General features: G+C 39.3%; 1 protein-coding gene across 3 annotated transcripts; it reads left to right on the top strand.

Moving 5' to 3' along the window:
* The first annotated feature begins 143 nt into the window (after positions 1-143).
* Positions 144-27,637, top strand: slc12a8 (solute carrier family 12 member 8). Of its 3 annotated transcripts, none has more exons than XM_041807809.1 (14): positions 144-304; positions 956-1,130; positions 1,485-1,631; positions 3,187-3,378; positions 3,484-3,715; positions 14,342-14,455; positions 14,654-14,741; positions 15,226-15,313; positions 17,496-17,642; positions 19,593-20,247; positions 20,338-20,435; positions 21,009-21,126; positions 26,989-27,049; positions 27,311-27,637. In XM_041807809.1, exons 2-14 carry the CDS (start codon positions 996-998, stop codon positions 27,477-27,479), a joined length of 2,244 nt encoding a protein of 747 aa, XP_041663743.1. In that variant the 5' UTR covers positions 144-304; positions 956-995; the 3' UTR covers positions 27,480-27,637. The 3 variants fall into 3 exon arrangements, with proteins under 3 accessions (XP_041663743.1, XP_041663745.1, XP_041663744.1); XM_041807810.1 differs by lacking the exon at positions 144-304 and adding an exon at positions 611-886; XM_041807811.1 differs by lacking the exons at positions 144-304; positions 26,989-27,049 and having other exon boundaries at positions 607-1,130.

The following is a 27,637-nucleotide window of genomic DNA, read 5'->3' as shown; positions in this document are numbered from 1 at the left end:
AAGTGTATTCAGTGGTATGTACATTTCACGGCATTAATCATTGGTCAACCTTTTCCACTGCAGACCTTGCCAAAACTAACAAAGGATCATGTGCACAAGCAACAACACGCCCTGGAAGGTAACCACTGACAATATGTTACCTGCTGACGATTTCATAAAGTCATGGTTAGCAGCAGGATGAGCTGGGAGTCCTCGACATATTGACAGAAGTCATCACTGAGGGACAAATGAATCATGAACATTTATTTTCATAGTTGACTGCCTCTACTTTTCAGCATGGAGTAATATGGGACATAGTGAAAAGGTAGGTTTAGCTAACTTACAACGCCACGCCACTTTTAAAAATGCGCCACTAAGGGTTTGCTTTTTAAAATGTCAGACTTTTTGCAAATAAAATTAAGCATTGAAGTGCTATCAAAATGAAGCTGCTTTATCTTTAGTTAAAAATGTTCATAAATAATTGGCCTACAAGTCACCTTTTTCAATCTTTACTGTTTTTTTTAAGCTCGTGTTTGCTGGAAAAGTTAGGAGCTCTCTGTTTGCCGATAAAAATGACGTGACAAAGATATGTCACCAATTTATGTCAGTGACTCTAAAGTTTGCGGTGCCACTTTTGTTTTGTTTTATATCTGAGAACCAGCTGCTCCAGCGCAGTTTGATACCGACGCCTTCCCTTAGCCTGTGTCATTTTATGCAGCCTGTCTAGACCGCTTTATTATTTTAGCAAACAAAGTGTCAACATGGTTCAAGATTGGTTCATGATTGGCATCTATTTAGCACACCTAGTTGTATCCGGGTACCCTTGTGCTGCACCTGTTTTTGTTTAACTGGGATAGGCGGGACCAATATCGGCTTTAAGCCAAACTCAGCCAACGTCCTCGACAGGGTAAGCTAGTGCGGTCCCATTAGTGGCTATGTGGTAGTTTATGTGGGCTTATTTGTTTTAAATACATAGGGCCACCGTTGTAAGCGGCTGTTTACACCTGTTGGTTGCGATGGAAACCGTGCCAATAGGCTGGACCGTGCACACCTGTGAGCAGGAGGGTGATAAGCCAGGACCCTTGAATGGAGAGGGCTTCGACACGCAGACCAGCACACATTTCCAGGATCTGTTTCATGAGGATGCACAGGTAGGCTGCATGGTCTGATGTTCCTCAAGTGATGGAGGGCAAAAGAGGACTCTCTCAGAGATACTACAAAAAGCTCAATGGTCAAACACCCTGAGTTGCATCTAAAGGCTGTTTGATTATTAGAATTAGAGCTAAGATCTGCTCAACCTTTTACCACCATCTATCCTGATTTATTTATTTATTTTTTATTTGATAGCAGTCAGTACAAACAACCAAAAGCACCATTAACTAACAGTGATCCTACCTTGTTTGCAGCCTTTAATGCACCATATTTTTCTTTATTTCATGATATCAATAAGACTGTTTCATGAGTGTTGAACCAAAGTGATAATACAGTTTTGGTTCTATGGTCAGGGCTTCCAGCCGTCCAGTCAGCCATGGTGGAGGATCAAACTGTTTGTGTGGGAGCCAGTGCTCTTTAGTACCTGGGATGGAGTTTTCACCACCTGCATGATCAACATCTTCGGGGTGGTTCTGTTTCTACGCACCGGCTACCTGGTGGTTAGTGTACTATCTTTTGAATACTTCTATTTATGCCTTAATAACCCTTTATCTTTGAGAATCACAATTAGAATCAGATCATTTGCCATGTACGTGTGCATAAACAAGGAATTTGAATGGGGTTTTGCCGTAATCTCAGTTAAACAGACACTAAAGTAGCTAACTGCAGTAAACGTTAAGCTTCTATGTGCATCTGCTTTTTTTCATTCATTTTTGGTTAACATTTCAAAAGTTTGATACCCAGATCTCTTGTAGAATCTTTTTGCTTGACATATTTCTCATTCACCAGTATGTCAGACAACTCATAACAATGTGTCACAAATGTCTGCCTTGGGGAAAAAAATGTGGCAAAAGTATGATGTAAAACAGACTTAAGAAAAAGTGCAGAAAGATAGTGTTGAAATGTGTCTTTTTCAACTCAAAACCTGTACTGTATTTGTATTCAGCAACACTATTTTACACTTAGCAGGCCTTTCTGCTGACATAAGTACCACCTAATTAGGAAACTCTTGCAGCCCTTTAGCAGATTATGTAATTTTACAGCCTGATATTGTCATTAGATAATTGTGCAGCACTACTGTTTACTTCCAGTCATGCATGACTGTTTATTTCTGACTATATCACACCTACAGGACTTACAAAGGTGCCTCTCGAGTTTGATTATGTACTTAATGACTGCTGTCTGTCTGGTGTTTATTTTACCAATCCATGGAGTTTGCCCTCTGATATATTGGTATTTTTATAGCATCAAACAAGGTGGTTATCTTGGTGTATACTATCATGACTTATGGATTTACTATCTGTGCACTTATCGTGAGTATTTGATATCTTAACACTGTTACTGATGACAATTTAGTAAAGTATCCAGGCATTTGAAAGTGTATATGCATATTATGTTTATTTTGACTTGACTTGACAATTATGTCAAGCCTCATGTCTGATAATGACTTAGTCCTTTGCACTGCCCTGTTGTTATTTTTTTATGGCCTTGTCTTTTTATTTTTAGCAGCCACCATCATTAATATTGTGTCAATCTGTCAGCTGATACCAAACACTTTAATGTTCATGTGTCATCACAGGACACAGCCACAAAGACCCAATCATCTTAATTGCTATACTGGCTTGGGTTTAGCTTGACGGGGAAGGCATAGTTTGCAATGTTGCAGACAGGGCGTCCTATCTCTATTTCTTTATAACATACAGTGAAAATGTATAAAGTGCATGAGGTTTATTGTAGTTTGTATTTTCCTGTTTTGATTGGCCTGTCAAGGGCTTTTAAACAAATTCTGTTCCTCAATGATGAATGATTTGTTTCCTTAATTTCGAGGCAGGATATTTCTTTTGTTGCCTGTTTCTCCTTGTACAAGCTCTACGACATGTGCAGTTTATAACAAGCAGCTACAACATTTAAAAGATGTCTGCAGATATATTTAGTACAAGTTATACTGTATGAAGTAAATTAACTTTTAAGCAGTAGGTAACTCACATGCAGTTGATGAACTCCTGTATTATGTACATAAATGACTCAGTCTTTTTGTCACCTGTCATCTTCCAGGGAAACACAGGTGTGCTGCTTGGGATGTTCCTGGTCTCCCTCGTTGTGCTGGTTGCTTTGGTGACTGTCATGTCGGGGATTGGAGTGTGTGAGCACTGTGGTGTTGGGAGTGGAGGAATCTACTCCATGATCTCCATGGTCCTGGGTGGACGGGTGGGGGGCACAGTGGGCCTCCTTTATGTGTTTGGACAGGTGGGTGACACATCTGGATTGTCAGTTAGACCTCGATACTATTTGTAGGTAACACAACTGAGACATTTTAATTTCAAATTTATGGATGTTGCTTTTCTCTTGCAGTGTGTAGCTGGAGCTATGTACATCACAGGTTTCTCTGAGTCTGTAGCAGAGCTGCTGCATCTACAGAGCCAGTGGGCGGTGCAGGGTATGTCCGTTGTGGTGCTGCTGGCGCTGCTTGGAATCAACCTGGCTGGTGTCAAATGGATTGTCCGGCTTCAGCTGCTGCTACTTGCTGTGCTTGCTATCTCCACACTGGACTTTGTCATTGGCACTTTCAGTCACCTTGATCCAGGTAAGTCTGGTCTATATAGACGTTAAGGCTGAGGAGAGGGTAGCAGAGGCTTGTGAACAAGGTTAAATCAGCATCTGTACAGACTGGGAGCCAGAGACAGCCCACAAGAAGTTATTTGCTACCTTTTTCTTGCTATTATATCTAGTTTGCCGTTCCTTTTGCTATCTCAAGGTGATATTGACCAGTTTCCAACTGTGGACTTTAGAATTTTAAACTTTGAAATTAATAATTTTTCTTGGGCTTTTGTTCAGTAAATGCAATTGATATTTTCTTTTTATGAGTTTTGAGGATGATAACTTAAAACTTAATTGCAGCAAGTACTTCATTTCTTGCTACGTTACCCTGTGTTTCAGGATGCTCTGTACCAAATTTTTAATTTATAGTGCCTAAAAAAATATTCACCGCCTTGGATAATTCCCCTTTTATTGATTTTATAAATAAATCATAGTTGATATAGTTAGTGTTTTTTTTTTTTTTTTACAAAAAAATAATGTCAAAGTGAAAACAGATTTCTACAAACTAATGTCAATCAAACAAAACTTAAGTAAATCTGCCTAGATCAGGTTGTCCTCACAAACTGAGTGACTATGCAAGAAGGAAACTAGTGAGAAAGGCCACCAAAACTCCAATGACTACTCTGAAGGAGTTACAAGCTTTAGCAGCTTTGATGGGAGAGACACTGCAGACAACAACAGTTGCCCCACATCACAACAAACACACCATGCCTACTGTGAAGCACTGTGGTGGCAGCATCATGCTGTTGTAATTCTTTTCGGCAGCCAGCCCTGGAAGGCTTGTAAAGTTAGAGGGTATTTTACATTACATATTTCTTATTTAATTGACATTACTTTGTACAAATCTGTTCTCACTTTGATATTGAAGAGGTTTTGTAAAAAAAACAAAAACAGTTTAAAAAAGCTAAATCATATTGACCATGACTGAGTTATAAAATAATAAAAGGGTGAAAAATCCAAGGGAGTGAATACTTTTTCAGGCACTGTATGACACCTGATACAGTTTATATAAAAGGTTTTTTTGGCCCCCTGTGGGAGTAGTCACTATGAACTTGTGTATGGGCTAACTAGACGTCACAGTGAGAAAATGTAGCGTTATAAGAAGCTGACACTTGCTCCCTGCTCAGTGAACAGCCACAAAGAGGAGAGTCGGTGACACGGGCAGAGATCATATGAAGTTTGAGGCTCAGCTAAGACACAATAATTAAGAGTTGCAAAACAAAAAAGAATTTTGACAATAATGAAAAACAAGGAGAAAAAAAGAATCAGTTTGATTTTTTTTGCCATGTTTAAGTTCTCAGTCACAGTGTTTCATGTTGTTTTTTTTAATTGTTATTTTTTTCTGCTTGAAAAGGAGAAATAAGTTTTGAAACCACTGAACTACATTGCTGAATACACTGGTGCAAACAGGTTACCTGATTAGGCCACTAGGCGTCACTGAAGTTCAAAATATCTAACAAGATAAGTCTAGCATAGCCATGGGACAGAAATGTCTACAGTTACCCTCCCCATGCCGCCTGGGAAAGTGTAACAACAATTGATATACACATTTAATGCTTTTGTTACATGTTGGTTGTAAACTGTGTTTTATGACTTTATTTTTCTTTGCCTTCAGAGTAGCCTCTGTAACGTCTGTGAAGTGCTGTTTTCCTTCTCTTATTGCTCATGCAAAGACTGAGAATGCTAGTTTATAGGGTGTTCTTTTTTTGTTCTTTTGTGATGAGGAATTGTTGCCTTTTTTCAGTAGAGTAGATTGTATTCTTTAGCTGGCCTTCAGGAAGTCCTTCCCCACATTTCCTGTTCTCACTGATTATCAGCTTCCTGTCCAAAGGGAAGAGAAAAGTGTTCAAAAGTCAAGGCAGCCTTTATTTGGGTAGGATATTGAAGGCACAAAGTAGTTTCTTCTTTTTGACAAAAACACAGAAATGAAATTATCGAACATGTAGCAAACACACAAATTGAAAGCTGAACTCAGTAAAGCTGTCCAGCTGTGAGCAATATTAAGTTCTCACAAATGAAGCCTTAAAGCACCCAGGTGAAACAAAAACATTCTCTAATCTTCTGCCTTTTTATAGTGCGGTAGTCACAGACCAGTTCTGAATCCTGAAGGATTGTGGGAAAAGCAACCATAATGCCTGCTCCAGGTTTTTCCAATTAAAAGCTGCTTCATGTGTTATGGTGACCTCATGTTTGGCACAGGACCAACAGGTCTTCTAACTGGTTAAACCAGCCCAGATTAGCCTGCACAGACTGAACGCCCTGACACATCCTGCAGGAAAAGTAGCCACCACCAAAATCACGTGGTCAAGGATTTATTACACTTCTCCTGGCAAAGATTTTTCTGTGGTTGATTTCAACACCATGTTGCATCACAGCAAAGGTATGGCTGTGATGTAATATTATGACTTGCTCTCAGTATAGTGGAAAAATGGTAACCCTTTCATTTAAATGGATGACTTGAAAATTCATGCCCTGTTAGAGTCCAATTTACAGCTAAATGAATGGTTGATTTACATAAAAGTCAATCAATACATTTTTTAATAGAAAAGTTTTAGCTAACTTAAAAAAACTATGATCAGTAAGCTCTATACAGCATATAAGATCAAGCATTTATTTTTTAATGCATAACTGAGAAGAATTAAACCATAATTTTGTTTTTATTTGCAGTATCACTGTGGTTTTGGTGGTAATATTCTCCTGATATTAAACTTGTTTTGATTACGCTGAATCCCAAAACAGAATTACATTGCTAAGAAAATGTTTTTAATTTAAAAAGAAAAAGGTAAAAATTATTCTGAAGAGTATAAACAGCTTTAGATAAGAGGATTTATATACTTATATGGGCCTTTTAATGCGATGTTTCCCAACCATTTTTCCTGAGAGCCCCCCGTACATGTACCTAAAAAAGCAGAGCCCCCCCGGGACCCAAGAGAGAAGATAAAGTGATGCTCTGCTGCCAAAAATCAGCATTGATTTTAATTGTTTCACTGAAAAACCCTAAAAAATGTCTATGCATGCATGTCTTATCAAAAGGCCTTTTCATAAACTTCTTGATAACAGCTTTATCATGTTTTTTGTCAATATTTGCAAATCTAGCCTCAGAGCAGACAAAACCTCAACCCTCCCCTTGGGGGTCCCGGACCCCAGCTTGGGAACCAATGCATGAGCCACATTCATCTTATTGCTGTCACTTTAAAAAATAACTATTTGTATAGATCTTTTTTTTTAACAAATCGAATTATTCCTTCCAATTAAAAGAAGGCAACAGAGTTTATAAATATACACACAGACAAACGGTGCATTCAAAAAGTATTCAGACCTTTTCACATGTTTTAAATTTTGCAGCTACAGCTGAAAAAAAAATTTTTCCTCTTTGATCTACACTCAGTAGATCATCATGACAAAGTAAAAACAGAAATTAAGAAATGTTTGCAAATCAATTAAAAATGAAAAACTTAAACATCACTCTGATGAACACTTGAAATGTACCTCACGTCTCCCCAATTCTCTGGATCTTTGCTGAGATGTTTCTGCACCTTGATTGGAGTCCAATTGATTGGACATGATGTGGAGAGACACACACCTACCTATAGGTCACCTCTCTTACTGAGGCCCTTTTCCCCTTGATCAGTTTGACTGGATGGCCAGCTTTCTGGAGGAGTCCTGGTTGTGCCAAACTTCTTTCATGTGAGAATCATGAAGGCCACTGGAACCTTCAGTGCAAATGAACTTTTTTGTTGCCTTCCCCAGATCAGTGCCTGGTAACAATCCTGTCTTTGAGCTCTGCAGGCAGTTCTTTTGACCTTGTGGCTTGGTTTTTGCTCTTAAATACATTGTCAGATGTCAGGCCTTCTATAAAAAGGGGTGGGCTTTTAAAAGTCATGTCCAATCAATTTGATTGATCACAGGTGGACTCCAAATCAAGGTGTAGAAGCATCTCAGCAAAGATCAAGAGAAATGGTAGTCACCTTAGCTAAATTCAAGTGTTTTTTCATGAGTCTGAAGACTTGTCAATGTGATATTTCAGTTTTTCTTTTTTTTTTAATTTGCAAAATTGTAAAAAAATTCTATTTTCACTCTCTAATGAATAATGATGGGGTACTGAGTGTAAATTAATAAGAACAATTTTTTTTCAACTACTTTAGGGTGCATCAAAAACATATTAAAAAAGGGTCCTAATACTTCCTGAATGCACTGTATTAACAAAAACAGACTTAAGAATATCAGTGCATGCCAAAACCATGAAAAGAAGCATGCTAAAGAAGCTTTTGAGATCTGCTGGCAAGTTCCACTAGCCCAGACTGCAAAGGCTCAGCCATCAGTCATATTTTAGGACCCACTAGAAGGGCTCTGCTTCAAGATCGCAGGCAGTGGTCAGGCTCAGAGGGAGTTAGCTAAAGTAGCCAGCTACCTAATTCAGTATAAATAAACCATCATAATGTGTAAGTTCCAGAAGGATTTACAGGAATGTTTATTTGGATACACTCCCTCATGTAGACTGACCTGAGATCTCAGCCACCAGAATCTGTTAAAGTGATCCATAATGAAGTACTGTGACAAGTGTGTGTAGAACTGGGAGGGAAAAAACGTCACTGTACAACATGAGACAGCTTGGAGTTGTGTTTTATAATGGGAAATTAAATCCTTTCCCAACTGTAATCTGCAAGTGAAGTAAATGTTTTCCTGTTGCCAAACTGCATTTTCCAAACATTTCAATCTGTATTTCATCTGTGTACCACAATGAGAAGGTTTTCAATCTGACACACATTACTCAATCCCTTTAGCTGCAGCCTATTCCCCACAGAGCAGGAAGCCATAATGTGTTCGCTGGGTCTGGGGTTTAGGGTGTTAACCAGACTCACCCACATTTTTAGTAAATGACAAAGAGAGAAGGCCGGAACTGAGATCTGAGGCCTGCTGCTCCTCCAGAGACCGCCTCATGTTCTCTCCCTGTGATCCACACTGTAATATATAGTTCTCAGTCATCCCAGAGGGACCTGCCCTACCTCTATAACATCACAACCCTCCCTGTTCTCCATACACAGCAGTTTGGATCTGTTCATGTGGGAGAGTAAGAGTTTTGTCAGATGGAAGGAGAGGCCTCATGTAATTTGACAGCACATTCCAGCTGTAGAAAGAAGCTGACGTGTCTGTGCACTTGCTCAGACAGTTTGAATGGTGGAATATCCATGTTTCAGAAATGGCTTTGATTTCAACTTATTGGCTCTTATAGAACATCAGACAGTGTTTTCACATTGAACCTTTTCTCAGTTCAGAAAGTGAGCATGCAGGCATTGATTGGGTGGCTTGCAAATTTAAGCATAGATTTATCAGGATTGCTTTCACACATGCACAAAATCCCCAAGACAGTTTGATTGCAACCAGCTACATTTCAATGTTAAGAATTCACACCCTCAGAGGAGAGGGTGATTGCATTTATATTCAATTCTGTCCACATATTTGCTTTGATCTCATGCACATTATGAAACTGTTATGAAAACAGCATTCATGCTGATGAGGTGGATATGTAACCTTGCAAAGCAGATGGATACGCCAGTTTCCTTGTTTTTCACTGGCAAATCCATCTTGCAAAGCTCCCATTTGAACCATTTGGGCCCGGTTAGAAAGTGACAGGACCAATCAGCGACAAGGGGCAGTACTTTCAGGCGCAGCAGAGTTGTGACATAAACAAGCAGCAACAAGAGCTGGTGCAGTTATGGAGGAAGAGATTAGCGTGGATGCTGATAAAGTGACAGTTTTATCAGAACTTGACAACATTTCTTCATTAAAAGAAGAACAAAGAACAGCAGTGAGTTGTTTTCTTTTCAAAAACAACAAAAGTTGAGTTCTTACATGTCTATAGTCGCCATGTTTTGCGTTATTCCTCTGTTTTGCCCGTAGAGATGTGACAGACAGAACGTTCACCCAATCATACTCCAAGGTTTTTTCAAAGCCTCTGCCTTTTTTCAAACATTTCCTATTGAAGCTTTCCCAGATGGATGTGTGAAACACATCCATCTGACATGTCAGGTTAGTGGATATGTTGAACTTCATGAAAAATGTATTTTATGGCAACAATGGTCATCATAGCATCTGAATCTTGAAAGATGCTTCTGCTAGGGGTGCGCAATAAGACGATCTCAGATCGTGGAGAAATAGAAAGTATTGGCGATCTGCTTAATCTGTTTTATCGTAGGATCAGCTCGACTACTTCTCGCTCTTTGCTCCCTCCCCCCTCCCCTTCTTTCCCCGATGCAGCGGAGAATGACGCTAAAAGTGAAAGTGAAACTTAAGATTTAGTTCTCATGACAATTTCTAACTCTTATACGAAGCTTTGTCTTGGTTTTCTGAACCATTAGTGTGCAAAAAAAGATTTATTTGCACAATCTGCACAAAGCCTCTCAACGTTTTTTTGATGAGCTCTAAAGACAGCGTCCTTCGGTCTGCTGAGGTTTAAACAGGGAAGAGAGATGAAGCATACCGCGGTCAGCAGAGTAAAGTGTGTCTGAGGCAGATAGCCTACTTGTAACTGTTACAGCTGATATTGTTTTGCTTTCAATTATTTGTCTTAGAAATGTCATGAAAAAAATCATAATAAAATCGAGATCATCATCTGGCCATAAAAAAATCGTGATATAATTTTTTTTTTATTGTATCGCCCACCCCTAGCTTCTGCATTCAAGCTGCACTGTAGGACAGTGTGCTTTAAGTCTCCTCCAACCACTCCTCTCTTTTTTTTTCTTTACATTAACTGCAGTATACAATATAGTCCCACATTAGTAGGTGGTACTCACAATAAGGCAACCACTAGCATAGCTACAATGTAGACTTGACCCAACACCCATCATCTCCACAACCTCCTGCTGTGAGGTTCATAAAGTTAAACAGATTTTGGGAGTAGTCAGCCAGATATTTTCAGGACTGTAACTGTTAAAACGGTTGGTCTTACACCGAAATATTTTACTAATACAAGTTTAAACCCTGATTATGTTGCTGGTTTAAAACAAGGATTGGAGTTTAAGATTCTGAGTTGGTCAGATATTCTGAATTGGGCTGCTTGTCCATACCACTCTTCTGTGAATGCCTGTTCAAAATTTCATGGTCATACATTTAATAGAGGTTTAGGTATTTAAGTTTGGTCCAAATTGGTGGTCTGACCAACAGAAAAGTCAACAAAATTGTAGAAATAGAACAGTTGAAATGGCAGAAGACAGAATCAACAAAGTATTTTTACTGAGCAAAAAACTCTCTAACTCCATGAAGAGGCTTGTGTTTAATTTTGAAGAACAATGGCTTGAAAATGTTCCGTCCAAACCAAAACTAAGGGCGTATGTGCTGATCAAACATAATTTTATGCCTACATTATGTAACATTATGTAGAAGTCACAGATCCTTGGTTGCATTGTTAGGTCTGGCATTCTGTGCAGGTCACCGAGGTTGGCTGATTCAAAAGTATCCCCAAAGAAAACAGACTTTTTGAGCTGTGTGAACTGGATGAAGTGGAGGCTGAGCTCCATTTTCTCTTGCACCGTACAAAATGTGATTATTTGAGAAAGTTATTGTGTCATGAGAGAGGTTTTAAAAACCTGGAATACTGCAGTGTTCTGATGAGAAAAAACTCCAAGTTTGATGTATTTAGGCTTGGAAATTTTGCCTTAAAAGCCTGAAAAAGAGGACAAGACAGTTCATTTGATTAGTCATTATTTTGTTGTTATTCTTTTCTTCTGTCCAAAGATAATGAATAAATCTACTATGCAATCTGTTGGGGGGGGGTAACTTCATATTTATCCAACTTCATGTTTTTAACATACTGTCATTACAGCCCGTCCAATGTAACTTTCAAGTGGCCGAGTACTTTTCTCTATAGTGTATTTGTTAAAAAAATAAAAAAGGAGAGCATTATGGAGCCATTAAGCATTCAATGAATTTTAACTTGCCTAGCAACAGCTGATATCTGTCATTGTGCAAAATAAGATGAGGTTCCTGTCTAGCCCGCTCTGTCCAGTCATCATGAAAGGACCTATGACCCAACAGTAAACTTTTGCCATGTCTTTCAGTCATTTATTACATTAAATTGAATTAGAGATGTAGGTTTTTAGTTTCACCAGGAATTGGGAAACTCGCACAGAAGTTTTACTGGAAATGCTTATTTGTTTGCAGTTTCTGTCCACAGTGGTTGAAATCAAATAACCTGGCAAGTGTATCGAATTTGTGTTCATAGAAACGGTTTAGCCTTATAAACACGTGAACGCCCTCAAATGAACACTCAAGAGAGTCAGGCATGGTTGGATGTTGGAGTACGATGTTGTAATATGGGTGGGGAGCCCAGGGTGCAGACGACTGTCCTGGATTTGTTGGATTCTGATTGTTTGGACAGAGGGTGGTCTCACCGGGTCACAGAGTGAATGAGACTTCAGGCTCCTGGTCCAATTTGATGCCAGTTTTTCAGCCTCATTAAATTCCTATCACTGAGAACATGGTCACTTGGAAAGACTTGTATATACAGCTCCTATGATTGTGGTTTTTCACAAAACAAAAGAAAATATGTATGCATTCTTGCTCTCTCTCCTCTCCCTCACTCTCTGTCTCCCTCTCTCGCTTGCTCTCTTTCTTTGTCTAAAACTTGGAAGCTGCTGAGCTTCTGAAAAGGGTGGTGACTTCCTTTTGGATAAACATGTCATTAATCGGAGAGAGCACATTCTTTCCCATCGTAAGATAACCGTGGGGGAAATGTCCGGTGTTGTAACATAGGCGGGCCCTTCACCCCGTGTGGTTTAAATGGACCCAACCAATACAGGAAGGTTTCTCTCCAAACTGACCCAGACTGAACTGACCTGTCCTCACGTTAGACTGTCCTTTCTGATAGATTTTTGGTTTTGGTCTTTTAAATCCTTTATTCAGATAGGACAGTGGATAGTGTCAGAAACTGGGGAGAGTGTGGTGAATGAAGTGGGAAAGGAGTCACATACTTACCCTCAACCTGGGCTGCTTCATGGACAGTAAGGCTGTGTCGACGTGTCCACAAGACTTGATTCTTTTAAAGTTTCTCACTGCCTTTTGTTGTCATTTACAGAGAAAGACTAGTTTGTATTGATGGTCATCTGGGTTTTATATTGCTGACAGTGGTAGAAACAGTCTGCACCGTTTGTTGGAGTTGAAGGAAAACACAGTCTTTGACCATCAGCATCTTTCAGTCATGTACCTCTCTGTGAACTTTATTTTAACTGAGTAACTTCTAACCATGAGTGATCTATTGCAATATTTTCAGACCTATTGTATGCAGTATTTTGTCCAAATATATATTGACCTGTTTTTTAGTGTTTGTTGATTTAATCAACCCATAATTTGATTTGATTGCCTGCAGTTACGTGTACAATATTTATTATCCTAGGTTCAAGTCGACCTATGGCTTTTTTCCCTGCATGCTATTCCTCTCTCTCTCTTGCCGTTTTCTCCTCACTGTCCTTTCCAAAAAAGGTATATAGGAAAAAATGAGTATTTTAAAGAAATCCTAAGGTGTGGATGTGATGCCACTACATTTTTAGTAGTCACATCTTGAGGAAGGGAAAGTCAACAAAACGTATCGTTAAGCAATGCTGTTCCCTACTAATAAAAAAAGGGAAAACAAGCTGATGAGAATCCCATAGCTATTATCACTTGACAAAAATGATCAGTGAATAGCCAAAACATCATGGCCACCTGTCTGGTGCTGTGAATGTGAGCCTTTTATCAGTTAAAGGCAAAATCAGCCCTGACCTGATAAGAAATAGACTCGACCTCTGAAAGTCAAATTCTTAGTTCTTTAAGCTGAGCCTTTCAGATGTGGATGTTTGGCCAATCCCATAAATGTGTATTTGGATTTAGCTCTAGGGATTTTGGAGGCAGAGCAAAAGCCTCACTTTGTTGTTGAGGTTGTTCCTCCAGGTCACTCTTTTCCATTGCCCCATGGTCCATTTTTGATGCTCACATGGACAGGGATATGCATGGGCACCCTTAATAAGCTGCAGCTATGAAGCCCCAAACACAGCACATCTTTCTCTCAGATTCGTCATTGACATTGTCTTTTTTTTCCTCTATTGGTTAGAAATAAATGGACAGATTAGCGATATACAAGTAGGACATGGGGGACAGTGAGAGAGATGAAGAGGAGGTGTGGAAATGCAAGCCAGATCAGGGTATAACTGACCAAAATGTAGTAAACCAAACCAGACCACTAGGTGGAAACATACCAAATGTTGTTCACCTCTCATTTTAGTGGTCATAATCTTGTTTTACTGGCCCAGTTTTACTGAACTTGCAATAAATAACAATCTAGCCAGCTAACAGGTTAGTACTATAGACCCTTGGATGTGTGCAGTATTTTGGAAGAAACTTTACCTGTCAAACTGCAGTGTATTTTTAGAGAGAATTTTTATTGAAACCCTAAAAATCTAAGGAAATTATTTAAGGAATAAACTTATTTCACTTGGCCACATAGGACAAAACTCTGTTATGCCATTCCACATTAAAAATCTCATTATGGTCATTGTTTTCTGAGTAAAGCCATGCTGTTATAGCTGTCACAAGGTTTATCTCTGATGCCCTTTGAATATTTTCTTGCCCCTTCTTTCAGAACATGGCTTCGTTGGTTATTCGGCCGACCTGCTCATCAGTAACACGATGCCAGATTACACCCCCGGAGAAAACTTCTTCACAGTCTTTGGAGTTTTTTTCCCTGCTGCTACAGGTGAGATGACACCCACCCTCTCATTTTAATCACACGTGCAGCTCATTGTTAAACACATGTACAGTATGAACTGAGTGCATCTTATCTCAACAAGCAAACTCCCTTTTTTGGCTAGCAGCTGGATATGCAGAATAGGCATTGTATTTTAGTGTGTTATGAACATTTTTGTGGCTTCTGTCTGTTTGTATGCATGCATAGGGGTTATGGCAGGCTTCAACATGAGCCCAGATCTTCAGCAGCCTGAAAACAACATCCCTGTGGGAACACTGGCAGCTGTCTTCACCTCGTATGATGACACCCCAGCACACAAACATACAACAGAGCCAGAATACGGCTACAGTAGAAATCTAACAACTACACTTAAATCTAATATTTTCTATTTAAAACAAGTCAGACTTGCTCTAAAAAAAATCATTCAGAAGAACAGAGGGATCATGCAGGTAAAGTGTTAAATTTTACTCCCTGAATGCTGTCTTCGTCTTTTTCATGCGAACCATGCTACACAAATAGTTTTCAAGTCCTACACCCTTCCCTTGAATAAAAGGGGACTTTCCAATTGTTTAATGTGTCTTTTGTTGTCCCCTTAGATCACTCTGTGTTAGCTCATCAAAGGGCAGCTTTTTCCACCTTCACTAGAGAACAAACACACCCACACTCCCAAGCTATCTCCATCTGACCCTCAGTTTTGGAGCTGTCATGACACAATCCTTCTATTAAGAGAAAAAGCAGCAGTTAGTAATTCTGTGTGGTGTACTGTTGGTGACCCTCAGGTGGTTCCTGTATCTGGTCTTTGTCTTCCTCTTGGGGGCCATCTGCACCAGAGAAGCTTTGCGCTATGACTTCTTGATAGCTGAAAAGGTAAACTAACTTTTTACATCCTACCCTGTCAGAAAGGATTTCTAAACGGAGAGGGTGAGGGGAGGGAATTCCCCATTATGGCTCACTTAGTTCAGGTTCTGACTGTATCAATGCTCTCAAACTAACACTCAAGAGGCTAAAAAGATAATCTACAATCAGAATACCAGACAAATGGGTCCCTGCTAAGTGTATTCTGTTATTCCTTTTACCACACCTCCCAAGACATAGCTGTAATAGCATATAGTCTTGTGTTTCATTTCAAATATGTGACTTTGTAAAAAATTCTCAAAGATTTTATCATTGAAGTTTAATGCTTTCACGTCTCACAAATATAACATGTCAGACTCTAATTGCTTACTATTACACCCCCTTGGATGTTTTACCCTTTTAGAGATTTTATGGGTCAATCAGCATCAATATAATTTGAATTTCTTTGGCAAGAAAATACAAAAACACCTCATAAATGTCAAGGGAAAACATATTTCTACAAAGTTATTTCACTTCAGTAAAAAAATATGTAATGTAAAATAAGTACCTGCATAAATATCCACCACCTTTTAAAGCAACTGACCTAATTCAGCAGAATTTTAGCCAATTGGTGCTAGTAGTCTCACAATTAGAGAAATGGGGATCACCTGAGTATAGTGAATGTGTCTCAAGTGATTGCAGTTTAAAGACCCCTGTGTCTGGAAGGTCCAGTCACTGGTTAATGAGTATTCCTGGCTACCATTACACCAGGAAGGCAAGAGAACACTCCAAGCAACTTTGAGAAAAAAGTGTAAGTCAGGGGATGAATACAAAAAAATTTCAGGCACTGAACATCTCATTGGAATTTAGTTAAATTCATCATCAAGAAATTGAAGAAATATGTCACATGTGTAAATCTGCCCAGATCAGGCCTCCCTCACAAATTGAGTGAGTATACAAGAAGGAGACTAGTGAGAGAAGCCACCAAGACACCTTTGACTATTCTGAAGGAGTTACAGGCTTCAGCAGCTGAGATGAAAGAGACTCTGCATCAAGGTTATTAGAGTTAACTAAAACTAATATTCTAAAATCATTTTAATTAACTGGAACTAGATAAAAACTAAGCTTGACAAAAAAACGAAAACTAACTAAAACTGTATAGTGCACTTACAAAACTGAGTAAAATAAAGTAAAAATAGAGACAAAATATCCTTAGTATTAGTCTTTGACACAACCATACTAACTGGCACCTACAACCAAATCTGGAGACTGAAAATGGCTTGATTTGAATGGGTTAAGACCTCACACAGTGGTAGTTTTATGTCTGGAGCTATATTCAAGCATCATCTTAAATAAATAAAATAATAAGTGAGGTGTAGCCTGTTTTGGTTTTATAAATGAATGATTCTCACTCAGCCATGACATGTATAAAAAGAACCTAAAACTTACAGTACAACTAATACAAACTAAACTAAAACAAAGCATTTTTGCAAAATAAAAACTAAATTAAACTAACAAACCAGCAGTAAAAACTAATTAAAACTAAACTGAAATTGAACACAGAAAGCGAAAACAAAATGAAAATAAAAACTAATGAAAAATACAAAACTATTATAACCTTACTCTGCATACAACTGTTGGCCGGGCTCTTCACCAGTCAAAGCTTTATGGGAGAGTGGCAAAGAGAAAGCCACTGTTGAAGAAATCTCAGATTAAATCTGGACTAGAGTTTGCCGAAAGGCATGTGGGAAACTCCACGGTCAAGTGAAAGACAATTCTTTGGTCTGATGAGACCAATATGGTGCTTTTTGTCTATCAACAAGATGCTATGTTTGACAGACACCAGACACTGCGCATCACCAAAAAAACACACCATCCCCACTGTGGAGCACGGTGGTAGCAGCATCAGAACAGTCCAACTGTTAGAGCTTTGATTTCTGAGCTATCACATTACTTTGAGGACACTGCAGTGTATATTTAACAATCGATTATTATAGTGAGCATTTTAGGTTGATACCGATAAAATGAATCACAAACGTTAAATATAGCTTGAACTAATCATTGCCTTTTTCACAAGCCTTGACTCCTTCATCAGTAGTTCATTGTTTTTATAAAGGGTTGGCTGCAGCGGAACTGAACTGGGTGTAGCTTGTTGTGAGCTCACAACCCCACCCCATCCCCTTCCACCCACTGTTTGTTTTCCTTCTTCCTCCAGGTCTCCTTGGTGGGTTTCCTCTTTCTGCTGGGCCTCTACATCTCCTCCCTGGCTTCCTGCATGGGCGGCCTGTATGGGGCACCCAGGATCCTCCAGTGCATTGCCCAGGAGAGGGTCATCCCGACTCTGGCCTTTCTGGGACGAGGGGTGGGTAACTAAAAAAATGGAAGGACGGATAGAGCCATAAATGGAGGGATGTCGGGAATTTGACAGTGTACCGAAGAATATCTATGATGTGAGCATAGTTGGATTAGTAAGGGAGTACCTCTACTTGTACACTAGTGGTTTCACGTACATACAAAAAGATTGTTTGTTCATAAGCTGTACCATGAATGTTTAAACAGTCACATTGATATCATAGCTTTTTACAAGCTGTAAAGTGATGATCAAAGAAAACAGACCCTGGCAACACACACCTTCTTCTTGGCTATTTTATTGTCCTAGTGTTCAGATGTTAATTACTCCCTTGGTCACCTCTTTATATTGTTGAAATAACTTCCATGTAATGTGTGAACAATTTTTAGGAAATGATGTTAAAGTGGAAGTTGGAGTATTCTTGTCTATATCTGAAGTAACTGCCGAATTATAAACTCCATATAAGTGGGGGATGTCAGTGGACTTCTCAGGAAACAATGACAGGACGTCCTAACTAGACAGTGCCGACTTCACTACATAGAAGTGTGTGGATTGACTCCATTATAGAATAACAGGTTCTACCCACTGCTAAGCCAGCACGTACACACAGTCACGTTGTCGTTCTGACCCCAGCACGGCCCAGTTTTCCTCAGACTACCCTGGATGGCAGCAGTGTCTGACCTCTCTCAGCAGGCTGGAATGAGGCCCTAGACATCTTGGCCCAAATCAAAGCTTCAGAACAAATGCAGGAAGGGCGACAGGCAGGGCGCAGCTCCGCTGTGTGCTCTGGAGGCCCGCCAGGGACACATCAGCACTCCTTACACTGTGATAGGACCTGGGTAGTGAAAGCGAGCTGGTTAACAAACCACATGTTTAAACAATGTGTCCATCTTGAGAGGGAGATTATTATAGGGAAAATGTTTTGGCTTCCTATTAAGTGTGGTGTTTTTATGTCTATTTAAAGATTTTTCAGTCATCCCCTCAAACTATATTTTTCTCATTCTGGTGTAAAAAAAACTCTCAGTTTTTAATTAAACTATTGCACTCTTTTAATAAAAACAGCACCAATACTTTAACTGGGGCTTTCTTAACCATGCACCTTTTAAGTCTGGGCTAAGGTGAGCTAATGTGAACTAAACTGAACAGTGCTCCTGAATACCTGAAGTCCTTGTAAGATTTACTTTATTGGGAATTTTGTATCTTAACATAATTAATCGTATTACCAAAGGTATCTTTTTATATGTTTGTGATACAAAGAAACATTTTATCTACATTTTGAGAAAAATGCTAACAATTGTTGTATAAACCAATGCCCTCTGGGTAATGACATCAAGTGGTTGCATCAGTTTTCTTCCCATAAGCTTTTTCTATGTGAGTGTTGTTCATAAAGAAGTTAATTGCAGGATATATCAATGTGAATACGATCAGAGTGGAGCTGAAACTTTGTGTATGTACCACAACATTTTGTTTATGGCGACTCCACGGTTAATTCTATTTTCATGAAAGGATAATGATTTTAAGTTTATGGTAAGTCTTGCTTTCTCATGTGAGAGCTTCTAGATTTAGTAAATCACTTACCGCAGGTACCTTATTGACCTAAGCAGGAGAGTTTTCTTTTGTGCAAAAGGTTTAGTCAAAAATCTACAAAAACTTCTGCCGTCAAACTGTTTTTTTTTCTCAGCTGTATTGTTTTGACTCAGACCCCCATGATACCTTTCTCCCTGGAGTCACATAGAACATTTCACATCTACAGAAAAAATAAAAGTTCTGTTTTAACATTTAAAAATGCTCAGTTAATGAACATAAAAATTAAATGGTAGAACCAGAATATAAGGAGCATTATCTCATACATTAAATCAGTTATTGACTACATTTTCCACAGGCCCACTAGGGCACTACTGTCCTATTTCAACTTGGACTTCTGTGCATCATCTTGTTTTTATGTTTGCCTGTCTCTCACAGAAAGGCCCAAACAGAACTCCAGTTGCAGCCATTTGCCTGACCAGCCTCCTGACCATGGCCTTCATCTTCATCGGCCGAGTCAACGTGCTGGCCCCCATCGTCAGCATCAACTTTATGCTGACCTACAGCTTTATCGACTACTCGTACTTCAGTGTGGCCATGACCTTCAAACTACAGACTAAAGAGAAGAAAGACCCCCTCATTCCTAAACAAAGAAGCAGGCGTAGGTCCACCAGGCAGAGCTCGATGCCTCTGATGGGAGCTTCTCTCCCAAATTATGGGAGTGGAGGTGAGAGCCTGCAGGGGAAAGGCACTCTGTTGGAGTTCACCAAGGACATGGATCAGATATTTCCTGTGTCAAATGTTGATCCTGGGGCTGAGAAGACCCCCGTGAAAGAGCTGAACAGTAAATCTAAGAACAGAAAGACTCCTGTCAGCACTAAACAGAAGCTTTTGGACAGTTTCGACTTAAACAGCATTATGTTCTCAGATGAGAAAGAAGAAGAGTTAAGTTTAGCCATTCCACTCGAGCAAGCAAAGGTTCTAGATGGAGCCCAAGAGCCAAGGGCTGTGGTAGAACAAGATGTCAAATACAGCTCAAAAGTGAACCATGTTGAACAGAATTCTTCTTCTGGCCTTCACTGTCACACCACAGGTGATCAGCATAAACCATCTAACTCTAAACAGCAACATCAGTGGAGAATGTAGAAGTTAGCTGAACTTTTGCACTTTTGCACATTTTCAGGTACAGGTGGGAGCACAGAACACCAGATCATTGAAATTAAACCAATGCAAGACTCAGTCTTTGCAAAGTTCTGCAACCACTGGGTGGCTCTTATAGGGGTAGGTCACACATTTCATACATAACTCAGTATTTTGATACATCAACTGTTTCATAAAACCTACAACTGGCTTCAACCTCCGAGATTAATCTAAATCATCCCTGTGAGGAGAACATTTCATGCCAGACTCAGTACAGTAGAGATCTACTGGAAAAGAGAGTGTCAAATTGCTTCTGCTAATGAAAACACAGATTTAAATTGCCAATAAAACTGAAGCAGATGCACACAGCTATGGAAACTTGATGACAGCTCTGCAGAAGCCGCATTCTTCAACAGAGCTGTCGGTCAGAGTATTTAATATCTATTTGATAACCAATGTAAAATAAAAAAAGAAGACTTCAACAAAGATCAGCATTATAACATCTAACAATGGCAACAGAAGAAAAACAAATGTGTATTTTGATGCTATATTTTAATCCATGTCACATCTGTTATCACGGAGGAGGAGGGGCCCCATACTGCTGCCATGTTGCTGCTGTTGAGCGATCATTTTTAATGCTCTAATATAGAGCATTCATTCTAAGATGATTCTCAGAGTTTAATAAATAATGTGTGTTTACTTTTTGTCTTCCAGGCGTTTACCTCCATATTGATTATGTTTGTTATTCAGTGGGTTTATGCCTTAGCAAACATAGTTATTGCCATGCTGCTCTTCCTCTACATCGGTAAAACAAGTCCTGGACTACCAACAGGTGATTATAATTTTTCATCTTTCTGTTGACTTAACTGTAAGCTCCTGTTAGAGTAACCAGATGTTCTGAATTGGACTGATTAATCTCATAACTTCCATCTTACATCACTTCTGCAACTACACTCAACTTTTCTTCCCTTTTTAAAGCACATATAATACTTGTTAAAAGTTAAAGTTGGTAAAATGCTGCAATAATATAATCTCTCGTAATGGGGATTAGTTTAAGTTTCATAAATGTACCCGTGTCACCTGTGAAGTGTTTTCCAGCTCTAATAGTACTGAACTGAATTTGGCCATTGGATGCATTTGGCAACAAGAACTCTGTACTTGCAAAATGAGCAGCTGGCACTTAGCTTAACACTTACTACTAACCCTAGCTTGCTGTTGTGTCCATGTCCTCTTTGATACATGCTAGACTTTGATTCTAGTCCTGTACATCTGTGGTCTGCTTAATGTGCTTCATTGTCTGCTGACTTTATAGCTCTGAGACGGCCTAAAGATTCAAAAAATTAAAAAAAAAAACATTTGAAATGTCATAGGTTCCAGGTTCAGATTAAAAAATAAGGAAAGTAAGTTACTATTTTTTTGGAATATGAGTATAATTTAAGCACTTGCTCTGATTTTTTTCAAGAGGAACCCTGCATTATAAGACGAGTTCATCTTATTGGATGGACATTTGTATCTCTTACATGTATTTTGGAAAAAAAAAAAAAAACAGATACTAGATATCTGCATTGTGAGTGACAAGAACAATAATGAGGAAGTTAATATAATGATGTAGGCAAAGAGAAGAGAGTGGAGCTAATACACCACATTCCAAATTATTATGCAAATGATATTTTTCTCAGATTTTCCTAAATATATTATTTTCAATTAATCAGCCGTTAGAGTATAATTAAAATTTTAAAGAACAAACCTCCCAATCACAACTTTTTTTTTTTTTTTCAAAAAATTAAAAACTCAAAATGCACTGTTACAAATTATTATGCACAACAGAGTTTGAAAATATTTTTTAGGTTGTAAAGAACTGAAAATGGTCATTTGTTGAATTTGCAGCATTAGGAGGTCATATTTACTGAAATCAAAGCTATTTCAATCAAAAACATCTTAACAGGCCAACATGTTAACATAGGACCCCTTCCTTGATATCACTTTCGCAATTCTTGCATCTTTTGAACTTGTGAGTTTTTGGGGAGTTTCTGCTTGAATTTCTTTGCAAGATCTCAGAATAGCCTCCCAGAGCTGCTGTTTTGATGTGAACTGCCTCCCACCCTCATAGACCTTTTGCTTGAGGATGCTCCAAAGGTTCTCAATAGGGTTGAGTTTAAGGGAGGATGGGGGCCACGGCACAAGTTTCTCTCCTTTTATGCCCATAGCAGCCAATGACAGAGGTTTTTTTTTGCTGCATGAGATGGAGCATTGTCATACATGAAGAACATTTTGCTACAGAGTACACGGTTCTTCTTTTTGTACCAATGGAAGAAAGTGGTCAGACAGAAACTCTATATACTTTGCCGAGGTCATTTTCACACCTTCGGGGACCCTAAAGGGGCCTTCTCTCTCCCCATGATTCCAGCCCAAAACATGACTGTCAGCTCCATGCTGACATCACAGCCTTGTTGGGACATGGTGGCTATCCACTAACCATCCAACCATCCAGGGTTGCACAGCACTCATCAGTCAACAAGACCATTTGAAAATGAGTCTTCATGTATTTCTGGGCCCACTGCAGCCGTTTCTTCTTGTGAGCATTGGTTAGGGGTGGCTGAATAGTAGGTTTATGCACGACTGCAAGCCTCTGGAGGATCCTACACATTGAGGTTGGTGGGACTCCAGAGGCTCCAGCAGCTTCAAATACCTGTTTGCTGCTTTGTAATGGTATTTTAGCATCTGCTATCTTAATTAGATGTATTTGTCCATCAGAAACCTTCCTCATTACGCCTTTGTCTGCACAAACCTGTCTGTGCTCTGAATCAGCCATAAATTTCTTCATAGTACGATGATCACACTTAAGCTTTTGTGAACTATCTAATGTTTTCATACCTTGTCCAAGACATTGCACTATTTGATGCTTTTCAGCAGCAGAGAGATCCTTTTTCTTTCCCATATTGCTGAAACCTGTGTCCTCCTCAATAATATGGAACATCCTTCTTCAGCAGTTTTCCTTTAATTGGGCTCACCTGGCAAACTAATTATCACAGGTGTTTGAGATTGAATTCAGTGATCCAAAGAGCCCTGAGACACAATCCATCCATGAGTTTTATTGGAAAACAAAAGGATTGAATGTTTATGACACTAAAATCCAATTTACATATTAATATAGAATGTGGTGTATGTCTGTGAGTGTTGTTCCGATTCTGATACTGGTATTGCACGCATGACCAATACTGCTTAAACTGCAAGTATTGATATCTGTGATTATGCATGTTTATGCACCCATCCATTACGTTTTTGTTTAATTTTATATTTTGCTTAGTTTAGCCATGCTAAATTTTAGTATTTATAATGTGGAAATAAATTCTTCGCTGCTGCTCGAAAACACTGCATGCGCAAGCTACTGCAGCAAAGTTTGGAGGAAGTGTGACATTCAATATTCTCTGTATGTGTTTGTAGAAAACGCTTTCAGACTGGCATTGTTGTGTATGACAAGAAAAGACAGGTTATTAAAAGTTTATAAACTTTTGAAGCTAGTCATTGTGCTGTTCCAATGACCTAATAGTGCCTTCAAATTCCTTACGGAAGCTTTTCTAGCAAGCTTGGAACTAGGGTGACTTTTCAGGGACTTTGAAGATTAAATCCGAACTTTTGGTTACTGAGGGTCTCTATCTATTTTTAAAAAATCAATTTTTGATCATTTATGCTACTAGCTTGAATGCTAATGGCCATATTGTTGCTTCGTAATGGGCACATGTTGAATCCTTGTCAAGTTTTGTCAAACTGCGCATGCTTAAACATGCAGATTCTTATGGAGATGGCCTTAATAACTCATAATGGAGAGAAAGGTAGATAGAGAGCCTCTGATGTGGCCCTCTGTGTCTCTGTTATTTTAATGTTTAGCAGTAAAACTCATAATGATAGCAGGAATAACAACATACACTATATTGCCAAAATTGTTTGCTTCCCCTGCCTTGACTCTCATATGGACTCAAATGACACCTCATTCTTAATCCATAGGGTTTAATATGACGTCGGTCCACCCTTTGCAGCTATAACAGCTTCAACTCTTCTCAGAAGGCTTTCCACAAGCTTTAGGAGTGTGTTTATGGGAATTTTTGACCATTCTTCCAGAAGTGCACTTGTGAGGTCACACACTGATGTTGGACGAGAAGGCCTGGCTCTCAGTCTCCGTTCTAATTCATCCCAAAAGTGTTCTATTGGGTTGAGGTCAGGACTCCGTACAGGCCAGTCAAGTTCATCTACACCAAACTCTCTCATCCATGTTTTTATGGACCCTGCTTTGTGCACTGGTGCACAGTCATGTTGGAACAGGAAGGGGTCATCCCCAAACTGTTCCCATAAAGTTGGGAGCATGGAATTGTCCAAAATCTCTTGGTAGGCTGAAGCATTCAGAGTTCCTTTCACTGGCACTAAGGAGCCAAGCCCAGCTCCTGAAAATCAACCCCACACCATAATCCCTCCTCCACCAAACTTTACACTTGGGACAATGCAGTCAGACAAGTACCGTTCTCCAGGCAACCACCAAACCAAGACTCGTCCATCAGATTGCCAGATGGAGAAGCGTGATTCGTCACTCCAGAGAACGTGTCTGCACTGCTCCAGAGTCCAGTGGCGGCGTGCTTTACACCACTGCATCCGATGCATTGCATTGCACTTGGTGATGTATGGCTTGGATGCAGCTGCTCGGCCATGGAAACCCATTCCATGAAGCTCTCTATGCACTGTTCTTGAGCTAATCTGAAGGCCACATGAAGTTTGGAGGTCTGTAGCAATTGACTCTGCAGAACGGGTTAGGGTTTAGGGTTAGGGTTATCCTATCACAGTACCATGCTGGAATTCACTAAGCTCCTGAGGGCAACCCAATCTTTCACAAATGTTTTTAGAAACAGTCTTCATGCCTAGATGCTTGATTTTATACTCCTGTGTCCATGGAAGTGATTGGAACACCTGATTTCAATTATTTGGATGGGTGAGTGAATACTTTTGGCCATATAGTGTAAATGTCACAGAGATGCTGCGCATTACCGTCTTGTTTGTTGAGCCATGTTCTGAGTTCTCTAGGACTAAAATAATGTACCAGCACAGCCAATCTAGAAAGTCCACATCGGTATCTGATCGGTATTTGGTACTGGCTGATACCCAATGCTCTGGTATCCAATGGAATTGGGACATCTCTAGTGTCTGTGTTGGTTATCAATACTGAACTAGAGAGAGAGCCTGTTTTTATGCTAATCCAGCCCTTAGCACAGCTGTTGACACCTGGTCTGTTCCTCCTCATATCCCAGAGTCTTACCTGAACACTTTGCCTCTTCATATGCAATAAAACACAAGTTAAATTTTTCTCATAATGAAGATATCTGGTGTGTGTTACAGCCTCGTAAATAAGTTAACAACAAAAAAAGGCTCAGAACACACATAAAATGGACGCGAACAATGAATGAAAGTTTCAAAAGAAAATCCAAGCCTTATATATTTATAAATTTAATTTTAAAAAATAATAATAAAAATGAAAATATCAATATTAATAAATCAGTCAATGCAATCAGGTAAATAAATCAATGAAACAAAAGGAGGCTGTAGGCGACGGCCAAAAAGAACAAAGAAAAGGGTGGACAATGGGCCTTTGGACCAGGGACCGCCCCAACTAAAACTACCTAACCCAAAATAAACTATTTAAGATAGAAAAGAAAACAATGAGAAAACAGGACTACCGACGAACTACAGCGAAACCTTAAACAAAAAAAAAACAGCAATCTAAAGACGCATGTAAGAAGACTACCTGAAGAAAAAGAAATGAGACTTGGAAATAATAAATTGATCTACTAAAAGAGAAGGTACAGGAAATTAAACAAATCTCCTCGCAAGATGCCTGGGAGTGTGTGCCAGGCTCTGCATGCTCCTCTCCTCCACCCTCTGTGCTGATCACACTCAGGTGTGCAGCAGCCCACAGGTAGAGAGAGGAGAGAGACCAGAGAGCTAGGGAGAGAGAGGGCATGTAGTACTCCAGGCCACACATAACAGTATTTTGTTTGATATACATAAGAGATAAATATTCTCTAGCCATAAGCTGAATTTGTCTTATTATGCAGGGTTCCTTTAACGAGAAGACGATTTCATAGCATTGCCTGACATTTTGACTGGCCATCTGCTTAATGGCAGGCACTCTTTTTGCCTAGTGAGCGATATACACTGAAAATTATATTCCATATTTTTGTGTGACTAAATCCTTTGCAAAAATCTGGGAATCCTGAGGGAATACCTCATATTGCTTAAACATTTTAACTGTGATAGAACTTAATTTAGATTATCCAATAATGCCCAATAAAAGGTGTTCATATCTGTAGTTTACACTAAAGCTTTACATTTGGTCACCCCTACACTTGGCGGTTATGTGATCTGATCGGGCGCATTGTTGGGAGTTTCACTTGGGGCTTTTTTACTGCCAAGCTGGCAGCTGTTGTGGCTTCCCACCACGTCACTGCGTGCCTGAGTTGTCTGACTCACAACATTTGTGATCATAAGCCCTGCAAGTGTTTAACACTTGTCACAGGCGGTTGAAGTCTTCTCGTGTAAATGATCAAGTTCCAAATAATAATTTGCATTGGATTTTTGTATTGCTTGTTTTTAAGTTCATCATTAGGCAAATTTCTTCATATAGCAGTAAAAGTTTTTGATTTGACTGCAGGTATTGCAGCTCGATTCAGCTTTTTCACATGGCTTAAATCAACACTGAAGAGCATTTGCAGGTACTGTGATGTTGCTTTTGACATTCTCAATAACAAATCCATTTTCTTAAAAATGTGACAGGTCAAGAAAATTAAGTTACTGATCAGTACATTCTTAGCCAAATTGTATGTATCAGTGGTTGGTAAATTACAGACTGAAATGAGTGTTAATTTTCATAATCATTCTGTAATGGTTGCTTCCTAACTAAATGGGAAGAAATTGATCCAGAAATATTTATAATCAAATATTTTGTCATTTGTCTTCACCAACTTGTCTTTCAGGAGTAAAGGATCTCAGCAGGAGGAGATGGTGGTCACACCCTCTCTGTACGGGGTCGGCCTGAAAACCAAGCAGCTAACCCAGGAAAACGCTGACTTTGCCTCCCGTCATCGCCATCACCAATCCTCATTCATCATGGCAGACAAGTTGGTGCAACCCGCTCTCGACTGACTGAAAGTCTGCCTCTGTTACAAGTAACAGCCGCCAGCCTGTAGACACATTTTCAGCCAAAGACTGTGCCTCGTGTTGTTATTCAGCACATGTATTATATTTAACAAATATTTGTTTTAGATTAATCCTACTCCATAAAGAATAAGTGATTGAAAGTA

This window comes from Cheilinus undulatus, linkage group 15 (genome assembly GCF_018320785.1).
Source record: "Cheilinus undulatus linkage group 15, ASM1832078v1, whole genome shotgun sequence".
In the NCBI taxonomy this organism is placed as follows: domain Eukaryota; kingdom Metazoa; phylum Chordata; class Actinopteri; order Labriformes; family Labridae; genus Cheilinus; species Cheilinus undulatus.
This window is presented reverse-complemented; position numbering and strand designations above follow the sequence as displayed.

What these genes read in the sequence shown, in the direction of transcription:
- slc12a8 (XM_041807809.1), top strand. Translation starts at nt 996, where the DNA reads ATGGAAACCGTGCCAATAGGCTGGACCGTGCACACCTGTGAGCAGGAG. An exon ending in CCTTCACTGTCACACCACAG is followed by an intron (nt 20,248 to 20,337) that starts GTGATCAGCATA and finishes GCACATTTTCAG; the next exon opens with GTACAGGTGGGAGCACAGAA. An exon ending in ACACTGAAGAGCATTTGCAG is followed by an intron (nt 27,050 to 27,310) that starts GTACTGTGATGT and finishes CTTGTCTTTCAG; the next exon opens with GAGTAAAGGATCTCAGCAGG.